This window comes from Rhinolophus hipposideros, assembly GCF_964194185.1.
Source record: "Rhinolophus hipposideros genome assembly, chromosome: 10".
Taxonomy (NCBI): Eukaryota; Metazoa; Chordata; class Mammalia; order Chiroptera; family Rhinolophidae; genus Rhinolophus; species Rhinolophus hipposideros.
In genome coordinates this window covers 70,570,324-70,585,765 of record NC_138056.1, presented here as the reverse complement: position 1 = coordinate 70,585,765, position 15,442 = coordinate 70,570,324, and the positions used below count along the sequence as shown (strand labels likewise).

The 15,442-nt window shown below is 39.6% G+C and overlaps 1 protein-coding gene across 8 annotated transcripts in view; it reads right to left on the bottom strand.

Moving 5' to 3' along the window:
• Positions 1-14,991, bottom strand: part of YAP1 (Yes1 associated transcriptional regulator) — a 103,710-nt gene extending 88,719 nt beyond the window's left edge. For 6 of the 8 annotated variants that reach the window (XM_081064199.1, XM_081064198.1, XM_081064202.1 and 3 more), the window contains exons 1-2: positions 14,448-14,925; positions 11,251-11,501 (exon numbers count right to left, since the gene is read on the bottom strand). In XM_081064199.1, the coding sequence (XP_080920325.1) occupies positions 11,251-11,501; positions 14,448-14,768 (572 nt within the window). In that variant the 5' untranslated portion in view covers positions 14,769-14,925. Of the gene's footprint in view, positions 1-11,250; positions 11,502-14,447 lie in introns of all 8 variants that reach the window. The other 2 variants (XM_081064200.1, XM_081064204.1) reach the window with 2 other exon arrangements.
• Between the last annotated feature and the right edge of the window lie 451 nt (positions 14,992-15,442).

Genomic DNA, 15,442 nt, shown 5'->3' with positions numbered 1-15,442 from the left:
TTGCTTCTCCCCTGAATTCCCATGAGTCTACTCACTGGTACCACTTTTACAACAAAATTTTCTTATTTATTTAATTCTAAATCAGTCAAACATTCCCCGTACATGGAACAGACTTGTCATAGCCTAAAGTAGAACTATGATTCATATATATCCAGAAAACAAGTATATCTTTTTAAAATAGCTCTAGCTATTTGAGTTTAAGAATCATCTCGAACTTGTAAAATTAACTTTAAAAACACAAGGTAAATACTGTTTTTTAACATGAAGTTGCACAGCAGTAATAATCGTGCAGGGACTGAAGGCATTAATCAGGGGGACTATCAACCAATCGACTGAAATAAATGAGCAGTCAGTATGGGGATCAAATATGTGCTGATGGAAGGAGAACTGACTCATTTTGGTGAACACACAGTGCAATTTACAGATGATGTATTACAGAATTGTACACTTGAAACCAGTATTATTTTATCGACCAATGTCACCCCAATAGTTTTAAGAAATAAATAAATGAGTAGCCTAAGGGATGTCATCTGCCAATAAATACATCAAAAGTTACATACGTAATGCTGAACAAAGAGGACAAATCTGTCTTTATTGAGCTTATAATTAGTTAGCTTCAACAGGTTCTCCAGTGAGAGACAGCAATGAAAAGGCAAACAAGACGACTTGCAGTGAACGGAGTCTTGAGACCCATCTAGTTCATAAGACTGACATATTATTAAAACAATGCCTGCTACATAAAACCACTAGGTCGATGTTTACGAAATCAAGAGACCACTAAGCACATATTAGTAAATTCAAAGAAAATAACCAAGAACAGCAGGGAGAAAGAAACTATAACCACATCAATGCAAGAGACCCAACACACACCACCCAGAACCAAATGGGTCTTTTTTGAGAAACATCACCATGTGTCTGAGGGAGCAGAGGGAGCCAGGCACTGAGGGACCAGCCGTGCAAATTCTTATGTGTAGTATGATGGGCACTCACTGAAAACTTAAAAATAGACAGGTACACAAAGGGCATGTTTTGTCTTCAAATACAGAGGACAATGATATTAATTTTATATATCATTGTCTGAAAACAGTAATTATTTTGTCACTCATAAGAAGAGATTTGTACCAGTCCTAACAGGAAAGCCTGCACACTCTCCAGCTGGGAGGGGTTAAAAGTGATCCTATTACATCATCTGGAGCCCATCCAAACTACACAATTTCTGAAACATAACTTATATCAGTCTGAACATGTGTAGAGGAAAAACAGAAACATCTGTATTTTGGCCAACTCTTCCCCAGAGGGGCTTTTTTTTTTTTTTTTTTTTTTTTTAAATCTTAAAAAAAAAAGTTATCCAGGAGAGCTTGGTAAATTTTTTAACTGTGACCCTATTACTGGTAAGGATTAGTTCCAAGCAGGGTCTCAGAAATCTCTATTTATTTAGCTCATTTCAAACCTTAGCCCTTGGCTATTTTAAAACACTTCCGTACTCTACATGTTTAACTAAGATGTATTGATTCTGTTCCATTCCCCCACACCATTCACTATTTTAATACCCTCTACAACCCATAAGTATCTACTTTTTTGGTATCATTTAACACTTTTCACTGATGGCTAGAGTGCTGGTCTGGTTCTGCACTGGTCACTTAAGATTTTAGCAGTCTTTCAAAGGTTTACTTCCTCATTTTCCAGAAAAGATTTACATATGTAACTTTTTTACCTAATCAAGACAGAGATTTATGAAAAGTGAATCTGGAGAAATTCAACTTGAGATCAACAACAAAGGGTCCTAACACATTTTAGTTACCACCTCTGGGTGAATCTATTTTAAACTAAACCCAGTTTTCCTGCAAATTCTAACTACTTACATCTCCATGGTTAGTTTATAGGTAAAGAAAATACTCTCTTTACATTAACACTATCCTATGACATCTACAGTGGTCTATTGAAGACCGAGCACAGCCTACTTTTCTGAACTATCTATGAAAACAGCATTTGCCAGGGAAAGCAACAACCTACACTAAAATAAAACCAAGTTACTCCAGGACTTAATCTACATTAAGTATGCCAATAATTATTTAACCAATTTGGATATGAATAAATATTTTCCTTATCCTACCACCATCTACATTGATGAAAACTGGGTGGAAGGAAAGAACGTAGGAAAGACAGACATATGCTAACTTCATAAGGCTGTTTTACTTTAAAGCCTTACTTTTTAAAGCTGTGCCTACTAGACAAAGTACTTGAAAATGACAAATATGATTATCTCAATAATCATATATATAAGAACAGGAATTAAGTCTCCAGTCTCTCTGCCTCTTCACATTACTTCAGAATCCAAATCCTCTGAACAAAACTGCTGCCCAATGCCAACCTATACAAACTATATAGTTCCCCCTGTAAGAAAATGTAAACTAGCAACACTGACACTAACCAAGACAAATGCAATTGATGAATCATTTGCCTGGTAAAAGCATTTACTTAAGTATTTATTAAATAATGATTCTGCAATATTTAAGTTAAATCTTATGAAATTGTCTGGTCACTATTTGGGGCTTTACATAGTCAATCTAATAGTCACAAATTGGATTCACAAAAATTTAACCTACGTACAACTTTTTAAAATCCTATTGCACACCCCTACGCCCCAACCTGGTCCCAGCAGGAGATGGGAAATTTTATGTTCCAGAGCAATGAAGCCAGAGGCTCTGGATTCCGATAGCTGGCACAGCCAAGAGCAGGGCTGACGCTCCACATTGTCCAGCACTAAACCACCTACCAGCACCAATGCTCTCCATAAAAAGGATTGTAAATTTGTATCTGGAGAAACTGTCTACTAGAAAAGAAGCTATGTAACTGAGGTACTGACATTTAGGACCCTCCACAACTTCAGGGCCTGATTGGTCCCTGTTACGTCATTCTCCAGCAAAACCCACCTAAAATACTCAAAGTACAGAAGAAAATTTAAAAAGACACAACTACTATAATATTATCAGAGAGATACTTACTACTACATCCATGAAATAAGAACAGCATCTTATTAAAAATACCAAAGGAACAATGAACTCAGAAAAGAGTCCCTGGAAATTAAGACTAATAAATAGCTTTTTTGGGGAAAAAAAATCAACTGAAAAATTAAAAGCTAAAGTTGAAGGAATCTCCCAGAAAGCATAACAAAAGACTAAGTGAAGGAAAATAGGGGGTAAAGATAAGAAAATTAAAGAGCTAATCTGACTAGCCATTCCAGGAAGAAAGAACAGATATAACCGATTGGAAGAAATTATCCAGGAACTAATAAATCTTTCCCAACACAGTACAATTAAGGGCAACTATACTGCAAAACTTTAAAGGGCACCATTCACACTGAAGATTCAGTTTCCAAATCATGCAACCTTTACAATGAATTAAAAAAGGCACATAATGAAATTTAAGAGCATCCCCCAAAGGTAAAGCAAAAAAAGAAAAAACACAAAAAAACACTAGAGGCAGCCGGATGGCTCAGTTGGTTAGAGTGAGAACTCTCAACAAGGTTGCCGGTTCAATTTCCACATGGGATGGTGGGCTGTGCCCCCTGCAACCAGATTGAAAATGGCAACTAAACTTGGAGCTGAGCTGTGCCCTCTACAACTAGATTGAACGACAGGACTTGACTTGGATCTGATGGGTCCGGAAAAAGCACACTGCTACCCAATAGAAATTAAAACAAACAAACAAACAAACAAACAAACACTAAAATCCCCACGGGAAGCAAACTGGGTTTAACTGCTCAATAGGAAAACTAGGGCCAGCCAGTGGCTCAGGGTTGGAGCTTCGCGCTCCTAACGCCGAGGTCATGGTTCGATTCCCACGTGGGCCAATGAGCTGCGCCCTCTACAGCTAAGATTGTGAACAACAGCTCTCCCTGGACATGGGCTGCTGTGAGCAGCCACGAGTGGCCCGCAGCTAGAGTGAGCTGCTGTGTGCTGCCATGAGTGGGCGGTGGCCAGAGTGAGTGGCCGGCACCGGCAAGAGCTGCCATGAGCTGCTGTGAGCGGCCAACTGCTGACCCGACTGCCTCAGCCGGTGGGGGGAGTGCAAAGCTTATAATACCAGCATGGGCCAGGGAGCTGTGTCCTACACGACTAGACTGAGAAACAATGGCTTGAACCAGTTGGTGCAGGTTGGGGTGGGGGGCGGAGAGGCAGAAGAAAGAGGGAGAAAAAAAAAGAAAACTAGAAACTAGAATAAAAATGATGCAAAACCTTCAAAACTCCAAGGGAAAATAACTAAACCTTGAATTCTATAACCAAACTTCCCATCAAATGTGAACAAAGATATCTTTAGATATAAAAGATCTCAAGTCAGTTATCCAGCATGTACCTTTTTCTCTCAGCAAATTCCTACAGATAAGCCAACTCTAAGAGTGAGCAAGTTAGAGAAAAGCAGTACATAGGGTATCCAATTATGAATGATGCAGGTACCTGCCGGGATGAGAGTGAAGACATCCCAGGAGACAACTTTGAAACAAGGTGAGAGCAACCAGTCTAGCTCAGAGCAGGACAAGAGACTCAGAGATGTCTCCAAGGGGGCAAAAAAGGAATAGAAATACAAATGAAAAAACAAGGCAATTAACAATTCCAAGAAAATATCAAAGTTGTTTGGAAAATCATGTTACAGTATACAGCTCAGCTGCAAATCCTATAGCCATAACAATTTAAAAATACTTCAAAAAGTTAAGGATTATTATACTGGAAAGATTAAGAAAGGAGGACTTCAGGAGTACAGAATATTTAAGAAATATAGTGTAGCATATTTTATAAATAGGGAATTTTTTAAAGTATATGGGGGGGGATGTCACAGGAGTTGGAAGTGTACCTCTAGAGAACGTAAGTCAGAGATTAAGAAAAATGGGTCAGAATGGTTCTTTTTCTTTATAAACTTTATAGTACTATGGGGCATTCTAAATTTATGTATGTTACTCCCCTAAAAATTAAATTTCAAAATATGTATTTATATATTAGGCAATGAAAATAAGTATCTTCAAGCCCCTCTTGGCAGAATCTAGGTGCTTCCTCCCCTTTCTCCATTCCTGAATTTCTCTCTAATAAACATATTACTTTTAATAATAAAATAATAATAAAAACATACCCCTTATTAAAAAGACATAAAATCTGATACATGTGGAAGGAAGAGGGAGGGAGGACAGTTCCATAAATATAAAACAAAGGAATCCCACATTTACACTTGGACAGAAAGAAATCCACATTTTATCCCCATTTCCTAGATGGTAGAGATGAGTCCCTTCTCAAAAGCCTTTGCTCTATATTAGTCACTTCAGAATACGTGAGAAGTTAAATTTCAAACAACTTTCTAGTTCACAATGTTGTGATAGCATAGCAGCACTCTGAAGAAAATCGTCTTTACTCTATGTAAATCCCAAATCAAAGTCTATAGTTAAGTTTCCATGCATGAATCAAAAAGTACATGTCTCTAAACATAGTTATTGGCCAAAGAAAGCCCTCACTTTAAAAACAAACAAAAAATCTCACTTTAAGCAAGCAATTACAAGAGGAAGGACAGAACTGGTAACAAAAAGTACCCTCACGACTCCAGGTCAGTAATCAGCTGAAGATTTGGTAAGTCTAGTGATTAATACGATCCAGTGAAGAGATTAAGAGAACCACACTAAAGTGTAGATAATGGCACCAGCCACAAATAAAGTATTGTAAATATTTGGTGGAAGAAAACAGCAGTATGTTAATAGCTAGCCCCATTTGCAACATTATTCAGAGAAACACCTTATCATCTGATGTATTAGAGATTATGAGTTTTCTCATGGTAAGAGCCAAACGAGGATTAAACTACTGACCACTTTTTCTTGTCTGAAATATTAAAGGGAAGAAGCAAAAAAGGCACCATTGTGACTTATACCAAACTTCTTTGTTTGCTTTTAGAAGGGGTCAAGCCCTACGCAAATGGAAATGCTTCTACGGTGGCAGTACTTGTTCCCAGGAAACTTGGTGCTACAGTACTTGAGCAACCAGAACCACGAAGCAATTCTTCTTCATAAAAACAGCAATGCCCCTTTCATGGCTTGAAGTTCTGATTAATCCTAGAATCAGAAGCCCTTTTTGTAAGAACTGCATCACTTAGTAACCATAGTTATAGAACCACACGGCTCTTTAAGACCTCCCTTTATACAATGCTACTCAACTATTATTAAACTTTCAAGCCATAATTAATGGCTAAATTATGCTATTACTGAAGGTAGCAAATTAAGTTTGAATAATCTTAAGTCTTAACAACTGATTTTTAAAATGACTTCACTTTGATTTGCCCTAAGCCTAAATTTCACTATACATTTTGACAGCTAACTGGGTTAGGTTCAGAATTTTCTTCTTCCCCAAAGTCTTAAGATAAAAAAGGCAATTTACAGTTATGCTAGCATTGTTTTGGGATGCTAATCTGCAACATTTTTCTAACTATAAACTAAAATATATTTCTCCATATTACTAGTGAAGACTAATCTCATTTTTTATAAAGTTTCAATTACTCAAATACTGCTAAGGTTTTTTTTGTTTTTTTTTCCCCTTAAAAGTTAACATGAGGCTTTTGGGAAGGAATACTTTTTTTGAATGTTATTTTTCAAAAAAAGAAAACTAGCCTACCATGTTGTAGCCCACTGAGTTTGTTGGACCTACACATCCAGTTTGTTAACTAAACATCTTTCTTGGTTCATATTAAAAATACTCATTATTTTCCCCAGGAAATACATTAATCGCTATGTTCTATTTATTCTGTCACATCCACTATCTTCCAACTGTTTTTCTTCTGCCACTGTATTCAACAGTTCCTTCAGAGTTTTTCTGCCTAAATCATTGTGTCACTGGGGGCCATTCTTCCCTGGGATGCCCACCCACTGAGCAGAAGCAAGCATTTTTTCCGAGAGCTGAGGTAATACTTTCATCTTCTCTCTCCACTCAGCCTCAATAGCAAGACAAACAGGCAGAGTCTGGCCCTCCCCTCAGATAGGAAAATACTTTGTGATTGCAATTTGAATTGTTTTCTGCAGTGTAATCAACCTTTAATGGCATTATTAGGAGCTTTCCATTTCTAAAGGGAAATCATTTGAGTTACATTTGATATAGCAAGAAACCCCCTGCCAAAAACAAAGCAAACAAACAAAAACCAGAATAGCCTTATTCTTTATGTAACTGTTCCTTTTAAAAAGATCTAATGTTTATTATGGTAACAATACACATTGTAGGTGTTTATAGTCTTCTGGGCAAGTGTTTAGGAGAAGCATAGATCAAATTACAACAAGAAACAGTTTAATTATCTTTGATACATTTCTAAGGTAACTTTAATTAGGGCATTGGAGCATTAACTTATAAAATAACTTATGTAGCAAAAAAGAAACAATTTATAGTGATCAATAACATCTACAAGGCAAGTTCATTCAATGTTAGAAAACTGGGTAAGTTATATACTGCAATGTTAAAAATCTCTGAAAAAATACCCTTTTAAACTGTGGATCGAGATATTGTATATAACTTTTAATCAGATCACAAGACACAAAAAGCCTTGACTTTTCAAGGTTTAAAAACACTGTGGTCAGTTATTCAGCAAGTGATAAACCATAGAAAAGAAACAAAATGATCTTTTAAAAATTAGAACATTATTAAAACATTGCAAATCTACAAACTTTTAAAATCATTGGATTAGATTTGTTATATGAAAGTATAAAGTCCTATGTGGTACATTATATACAAAGAAGATCTTTGTACATGGTAATACTTACAAGGTATCAGATTCTATAAAATAAATCTGAGAAAAACACTCCTTGTAACCACACATATTATAGAATACTAATTCAGGAAGTTATTCAGCTGCTTATAAAGAAATAGGAAGTTGTTGACCAACTACTTGAAGAACTATTTCCTGTAGGAAAACTATAAGACAGCTGAAGAAAGCAATAATTTTCAGAGTAATGAAGAGAAAGGATTCTTTTTAAGTAGAAGCTCAATATACAATGTTGAATAACTTAGTTTTAAACAGTAAATTCAGTGAACAAATAATATACATAATATACAGACTAAGCTTTTTTTATAAACTTCAGAATCATACCAGAGCTTGAATATGTGCTGATAAATGTAGTTAGTACCATAATTTCACCTTATCACTTGCCAAGATATGGTACAAGTCTTCTCCAGAGGATCTCAATGACCTAGGAAGGGCTTTAAAAATGCCAATGATTGCCTGTCTATAATCCTTCAGTAATTATGCTGCCTTGAAGCTAGAGGATGGGCCAATTGACTTCAAAAGGTCATTTATCTATGGTCACAGGCAACAATTTGTTGTTTCCAAAGTCAACACTAAGTTTTCAATCAAGTTACATCACATTGCATGTTTGGACCATTTATGGTCAGATTTCTTCATGCCAAGTATTAATCTCAATAAGTTATATACTTTGTAACTTAAAAGCTAGTTCTAACAAGTATCTTAAAAGATGTTTAGTAAGACATTAATTTTTCACTGTTGAAATGAGTGTAAAGTAAGCAACTAGTTTAAATCATTCTACAACTAGCTGACAACAATCTTCTTTAGACACAAGAGGAAAACTGTTAAGTATTGATTGCAAAGAGAGCCTGATTTTAAAACATCAAAATTAGGATAAAAATGAACTTTTGACAATAGCCACTTGGCTCCCAAAGCTTCATTTATCATCACCTTTGACTCACAGGATAGATATTAATCATTTATTTGTGAAGTACACAGAAATAAATTGTTTATGACCACTCATACAGCCCATAATGCCATGAAAGTAGCTTAACAATTGGATGTGAACTAATCTTTTGATAACTTTTCTCCAAATTACATATTGTTCAATTACAGATACTGTTTAGAAAAACAAGACTAGTACCCATCTTCCACACCCAATGCTTAGGGGCCCTCTCTACAATTCCTGACAGGTATCAACTAATTCATGATTTTGCCTGCTTTTACTGGCCGAGATCCACCTCTCAGAGAAAACTCTTCTATTTCTGAAAGGTTTGAAATGAGAAAATTGAATTCCATGGAGTCAAAATCCTCATGTTGCTTATCATATAATAAGCCTAACTTTACTTCCACGTGAAGAGTCCCTCAGAAAATTTTTTCCCCATTTTTTATTAATTGAGGTATAATTGGCATACATTATATTAGTTTCAGGTGTACAACATGATTCGGCATTACTATATACTGCAAAATGATCACCACAATAAAGTCTAGTTAACATCTATCACCATACACAGAATTTTTTTCTTGTGATGAGAACTTTTAAGATTTATTCTCTTAGCAACTTTAAAATAAGCAATTCAAAAATCTTGAACAATGATGTTTATTTCTTTTTTCCCAGTTTTTTTCTTTTTCAGGTAAACTCTCTACAGCTGCCATCATTACTCATATGGCATAATTTTCATATCATTTTGGCCTGATTTACCTTCCCTACAGGCCCACTCGAGTGGGGTGTTCAAAGTGGTGTGTTGTGTATGTGTATACACTCTTCATTAATCCATCTTTAACAATATCTTTAAGAAAAACACTTCTCAATGGAAGAATCATTGAAAATTCTTAAAAATTATAGAATATTTATTTCAGTTCAAAACAAAAGGATTGTTCAAAATGAAAATGTAGGCGGATGTCACCTATAAGCAATTATTACAATATCCAAAAAAGACTAAGAAGAGCATAAACGTTGTTTTTTAACCTTATACTTTTAGCTACAGAATCAACCAAAGAAAGGAGGCAAGCAGGTCATTAAGCTGTTTAAAAATCTCCCCAGGTCAGCATGTGACCCGGCAGGGAGAGGTTCAAAAAAGCACAGCCTTTCTTTTTCCTACTAACAACCTGGTTTGTTTCCACTCCTTTTCCCTTAAAGACACATCCTCACAGCTAGCAGCTCTTTCAATCATTTACTTTGGATGTCTGCTTGAGAACAAATGATCTTGCTCATGCAGATGAGTTTGCCAGACTTATGTGTACTTTCCAGTCTCAGGCCCTTTATTGTTCTGGTTGAAACCTGACCCTTTGAAATGGATACCAGGACACCAGAAAACGAATTAAAAGAAGAAAAAAATTGCAGGCAAGGGGGCAAAAACTGTAGAAACTTTTCAAGATCAAACATTTTCCTCTGCTCTTCTCTTAAATCTTACGTTACAAAGTAACAACCTACACTGAAAGAGTCAAAATGAAATAATTACTAAGCCACAATAAAACAGTATCATTAATTGTATTATCTGATCTAACAAATAAATGTTACATTTGCCTTGAGTAGATTGTCAAGACAGATCTCAATGAAAACAGATTATTTTTCACTTTATTATATCAACCTGATTAAATAGTAAGCTACCTTTTTAAAACATCAATTTCAGTCTATAATAATTACTTTTAGAAAACATTCTGTATACACTTAATCCAAACAAGCCAGATAAAAATAGTAAGGTCTTATCTATAATTTCAAAGTGAAAGAATATAAAATTCTTTTGATTTTTTTCAGTTTTAATGAAATGTTACCAGTTTGTTAAAGACAAAACGTCTGATAAAAATAAATGATCCAATGGCCTTGTTATTGTTTTCCTAGAGAAGAAGGATTCTGTCTTGAAGACTTGCTAGCTTGAAAGAACTTTGCCACTGAGAGATTGTATACTAAGCCTGAAAATTCATGTTTGTCTACATTTTGGGAAAAAAACCTGATCAATCACCTCCAACCGCAGCTAAAGGGTTTGTCATTTCACAATCTACTGTAAAATTAGACTCCCAAAGAAGTCTTAACTTATTTTGTAGTTCTTCTCTGCCAATAAAATATTTATTTAAAAAGATATTAGTGCCATACATATTTCCTAAGACTATGCCAGCCCTATAATTCTCACAATTTGAAATTTTTCATGTTATTCTTTCAGTTCTGAGCTAGGCTAATTAACAGATTTGGCACAAACTCAAAATGAGAATATCCAAATTGCCACAAAAGAAAAGATTAAAGGACTCTGAAACAAGAACCAATCAAGCTTTCAAAATATTACCCAACTAAAGAAGGTAATGAGATCACACCAAACAAACAAACAAAAAAATGTGGAGGATATAACTGAACTTGACATTAAGTTAAATATAACAATATTAAGAAATATTAAGTTAAATATGAAAATGAATGACATGTTACATCTTGACACCATTTTACTTTGTTTTCCAAAGTACAGTTTTCTTAGAAAAATATCTCCCATCATTACTTGCACTTACTTTAAAAAGTATCTCTGACCAGAAGATGTCTTCGCCATCTCCCAGCCTGCTGGCAGAGGCACGTCATCAGGTATTTCAAAAGAAGACTGTCGAAGGTGCTGAGCAGTGGGTGTAGCTGCTGGGCCAGAGACGACTCCCGTGGGGGTCAGTGTCCCAGGAGACACAGCTCCCAGCTGCAGGGAAGCTGGAGAGGAATGAGCTCGAACGTGCTGTGGAGTCAGGGCTCCTGCAGTGCCTGCATCCGTACTGGCCTACAGGAATATTAAAACGAAATTTTCTTAAAAATTGTTTTTAAATAGAGTCCCTTTAAATTTCCTAGTTAGAATTTCATTGCAACCAAATATCTAAGTACCAAAGGCATATTTCAATATTTAATATTTGACACAGGAGAATATAGGTGTGTAGATGGATACTTTTAAGTGGTTTATGTAATTTCAGTATGTACTTTTACAAACATTTGTAATTTTACTGATGAGCAGTCCATCTAAGTGAATTTCTACCTACTACATTAGCTGTGCCTTCTACATATTTTAGAGGCAAATAGTACAGAATGAAACATCCCTAAAATAATAAATGTTGAATTTTAAAACCTAATTTCTAAAAGACCAAGGCAGTATGGGTGCTTTTCCAAGTTCTAAAATGTTCCAGGTATAAACACAACCCAAGGAATATAATAGCTATGCATTCTTTTTCTTTTTTTCAAACTAGGTTTTAAGTAGTTAATATTTTTTAAGCCAAGCCCTAGACACATGACAACTGTCATTTTTTCTCATCATGAACAAATGCCATCAATAAAGCAATCATCACAAATTATACAACTTTTATTGGATGCAAGATTCAGAACTATCCAAATGTTCTTAAAAGCCACCTAATGAATGAAATGAAACCCCAACCATGTATTTGTATCTAGATGATAAAGATGTCAACAGTTCCATTACAATATAATTTAAGAACTTACACATTTACAAGTTGAGCACTATATAATAGCAGAAAAAGTTCTGCACTTAGACCCCAAAGATCTGGGGGGTACAAGCTGGCTAGCTAGTGTGACACGGCAGTTTTCTCATTTGTAAAATAGCTTTTTTCATGATGAAAAAAAGTGCATATATATAAATGGATTTATAGCCAACATTTTGTGGATAATAGTATTTATAACCCATCTTCTACTATTCATAACTCATAGGTATTTAAATTCCTTCATTAGAATGAGGGTTGATTATCAAAAAGTTAGAATTCCCTAGATTCATATAAGCAAGGAAGGGAGACTGGAAGCAATCAGCAGAGGTGTTTATGCCTTAAAGTCATGTATATTTCTGAATTTCCAATCAGAATATATTTGAATTAGGAAATCATTGGCAGAAACAAAAGTCAAACTTACAGATGCACAACACTCAGTTAAGAAACTTACTAAAAAACAAACAAAACTTTAGTAGACAATGAATAGCATGAATTCATAAACTGTTGGATATAAATTCTTGTGTGATTATTTATTAGAAGAATAAGTACACTTTTCAATTGCAATTCATTTTGGCTTATTGATGCCACAAAATGGGGAATTCAATCCCCTATGTGTATTATACTTTCAAAACATTTTAAGTAACCAGCAGCATAGCTGTGTAGTCTGTAGGGTGCAATGCCAACACATGAGTCCAGAAACCCACTTCCATGAAGAGAAAAAAGCATACCTAAGTCTACTTCTTACAAATTGAAGTGTTTAGGCAAGAAGCTATCTCATTTTTCCTTCCTCCTTATGGCCCAGGTTTTAGTCTGCAGGTTAAGTTCTTCTGAATTCTAAAACCCTTTGGCCTGAGGCAGGAGAACACACAACAGGTCTGCGGATAGATAGGGGAATGGCAGTGGGGGCGATAAGTCTTTTTTCCACTCCAGTTACAGCCCGAGTGGACTAACTACATCGCAGTATTTGGAAAACCAATTAACTTTTGGGCAAAGTTCCTATGCTGAAGTTTAGCCTGAAGCAAGTCCTTTTTTAAAAAGGAAAGAAAGAAAAACCTACACTAAACAAATCGACTGGGACCTGTTGGAATGTTAACAAGTTCATAATAGTTTCACTTCAATGTTGCATCAAGTTGACAAAATAATCGAACGTTGTGTAGGCGAACAGCCATGTTCATATCCTCAATAAGAATTAAAAGGCAATGGCGAGTCTCGAATTAGTCATCGCTTCCCAAACATTAACTTGTAATCACAGTTGAACTAGGCAGGACTCGGCTATGAGTCAACCTGCAGTGTATTTTCAAAGGCTTGTGTTTAAAACCAAGGCACTGTAAAGCGCAGCTCAGGTCCTGCGCAACGTGCAGATGTGGTTAATTTAAAAGCATTTCAGCAGACTGTAAATAATAGCCCACAATTGGGAAATCAACACGTGAACCGACGAAGTTTGATAAGAGTGCGCTTGCCCGAGTTCCAAGGCACAAGGGAAACACAGGGGTGAAAGCACTAACTCCATAAACAACTTCCAGGAAAGTCTGGATCCTGTATTCATAAAGCGCCGGGGCCGCGAGGAAAATAAATGCTTTCGGGAGGGGGAGGGGGAGAAAGAGTAAGAAACTACAGGGACTGGATCAACCCCCACCCCTAATCAACACTGGAAAACAAGAGAACAATTATTTGCCTCTCCAGGAGGCTGAAGTGGACCGAGAGGCCCCGAAGGAAAGGGGGCTCGGGGCTCGACTTCACAAACTCGGCCGCCGCTGGCAACTCACCCACACACAAATGCCAGAGCCCCCCCTCCCCCTCCCCACGGCGGCGGCGGCGGCGGCGGGAGCGAAGGTGCAGAGCGCGGAGGCGCGCGCATTGTGCAAGCCCACCGCGGCCGGGCCGGCGCTCCCCACCCCCTTCCTGCCTCCCCACCTCCCCCGCCACTCCCGCCAACCTCCCGGGAACCCCAGGAAGAAAGAAAGAAAGAAGGGGGAAAGCACGCCCCCCGGGGCTGCAGCCGCAGATGGAAACTCCGAGGGGAAAAACAAATCTCGGCTCCAGACTCCGGGAGGAGCGCGGAGCCGGTCACCGCGGCCCAGCAGACGCCTCCGGGTCGCGCACGGCTCCGCGGGATCCCGGCCCCGCCAGGGCTCCCGGACCCCCCACCTCCCGGCCGGGGCCGGCCACCGCCGCGCCCGCCCGCCCCCGGGCCCGCGGCCCGCCCGACGGGGACGTGGGCAGAGGAGCGGCGAGGTTACCTGTCGGGAGTGGGACTTGGGCTCCGGCGGCTTAAAGAAGGAGTCCGGCAGCTTCCGGAGCCTCATGGGCACGGTCTGCGGCACGTTGGCCGTCTTGGGGTTCATGACGGCGTTGAAAAGCGCCTCCAGGTCGGTCTCCGAGTCCCCCCGGACGTGCACGATCTGGTGTCCGGCGGGGGGGGCCTGAGCCGCCGCTTGGGACCCCGGGGGTGCCGGCTGCCCGGGCCCGGACGGTGGGCCCTGCCCCGGGGGGGGCTGCGCGGACGGCGGCCCTTGGCCCTGGGGGGCCGGCTGAGGCGGCGGCTGCTGCCCGGGATCCATGGCTTCTGCCTCCCCCGACGCGCACCCCGACCAGGCGGGCGAGGGCTCCGCCCGGGCGCCCCGGCTCGACGGGCCGAGACCGGAGAAGCGGCGAGGGCGGCGGGCCGGGCTGCGCTGGGCGGCGGGAGCGGCGCTGTCCTCGCTCTCAGGGCCGGGGGGCTGCGCCGCGGCCCCGCATCCCCCGCCCCGGCGCCTCCGCCCCCGCCCTGCGCCCGGGCTCCACTGGTCTGGCGGCTGCGCCTCGGGAGGGGCTGCGAGGGACCTGGACCCGCGGCGCCTGAGAACTTTTTTCCTTCCCTCCTTTGACGGATGCCAGACAGCTTGTTGCTTTTCCCCTCCCCCTTTCTCTTTTATTTCCTTTTCTTGTTCCTTCCTTCCTCCCTTTCTTTTCCCTGGCGGCGGCTGCGCCCGACTGAGACAGAAACTCGCCTCCAACGCCAAAACTAAAGTTGAGAGAACCGCCCGCCCGAGCCGCTCGCCGGCTCCGCCTCCTCCAGGCTCTTCCTTCCTCTGCGCGCCCGCCCGCACCGCTCCCGGGACCGGCCGCCGAGGGAAACTTTCCCCTGCAAGTTGCTACATTCCTGCAGACTCCCGGCCTCGGACGCCCCTCCCGGCCGCACGTGACCACCTCGCCCGCGGCCCAGGCCTCCGCGGGGGCTTTTCCCGGTCGGGCC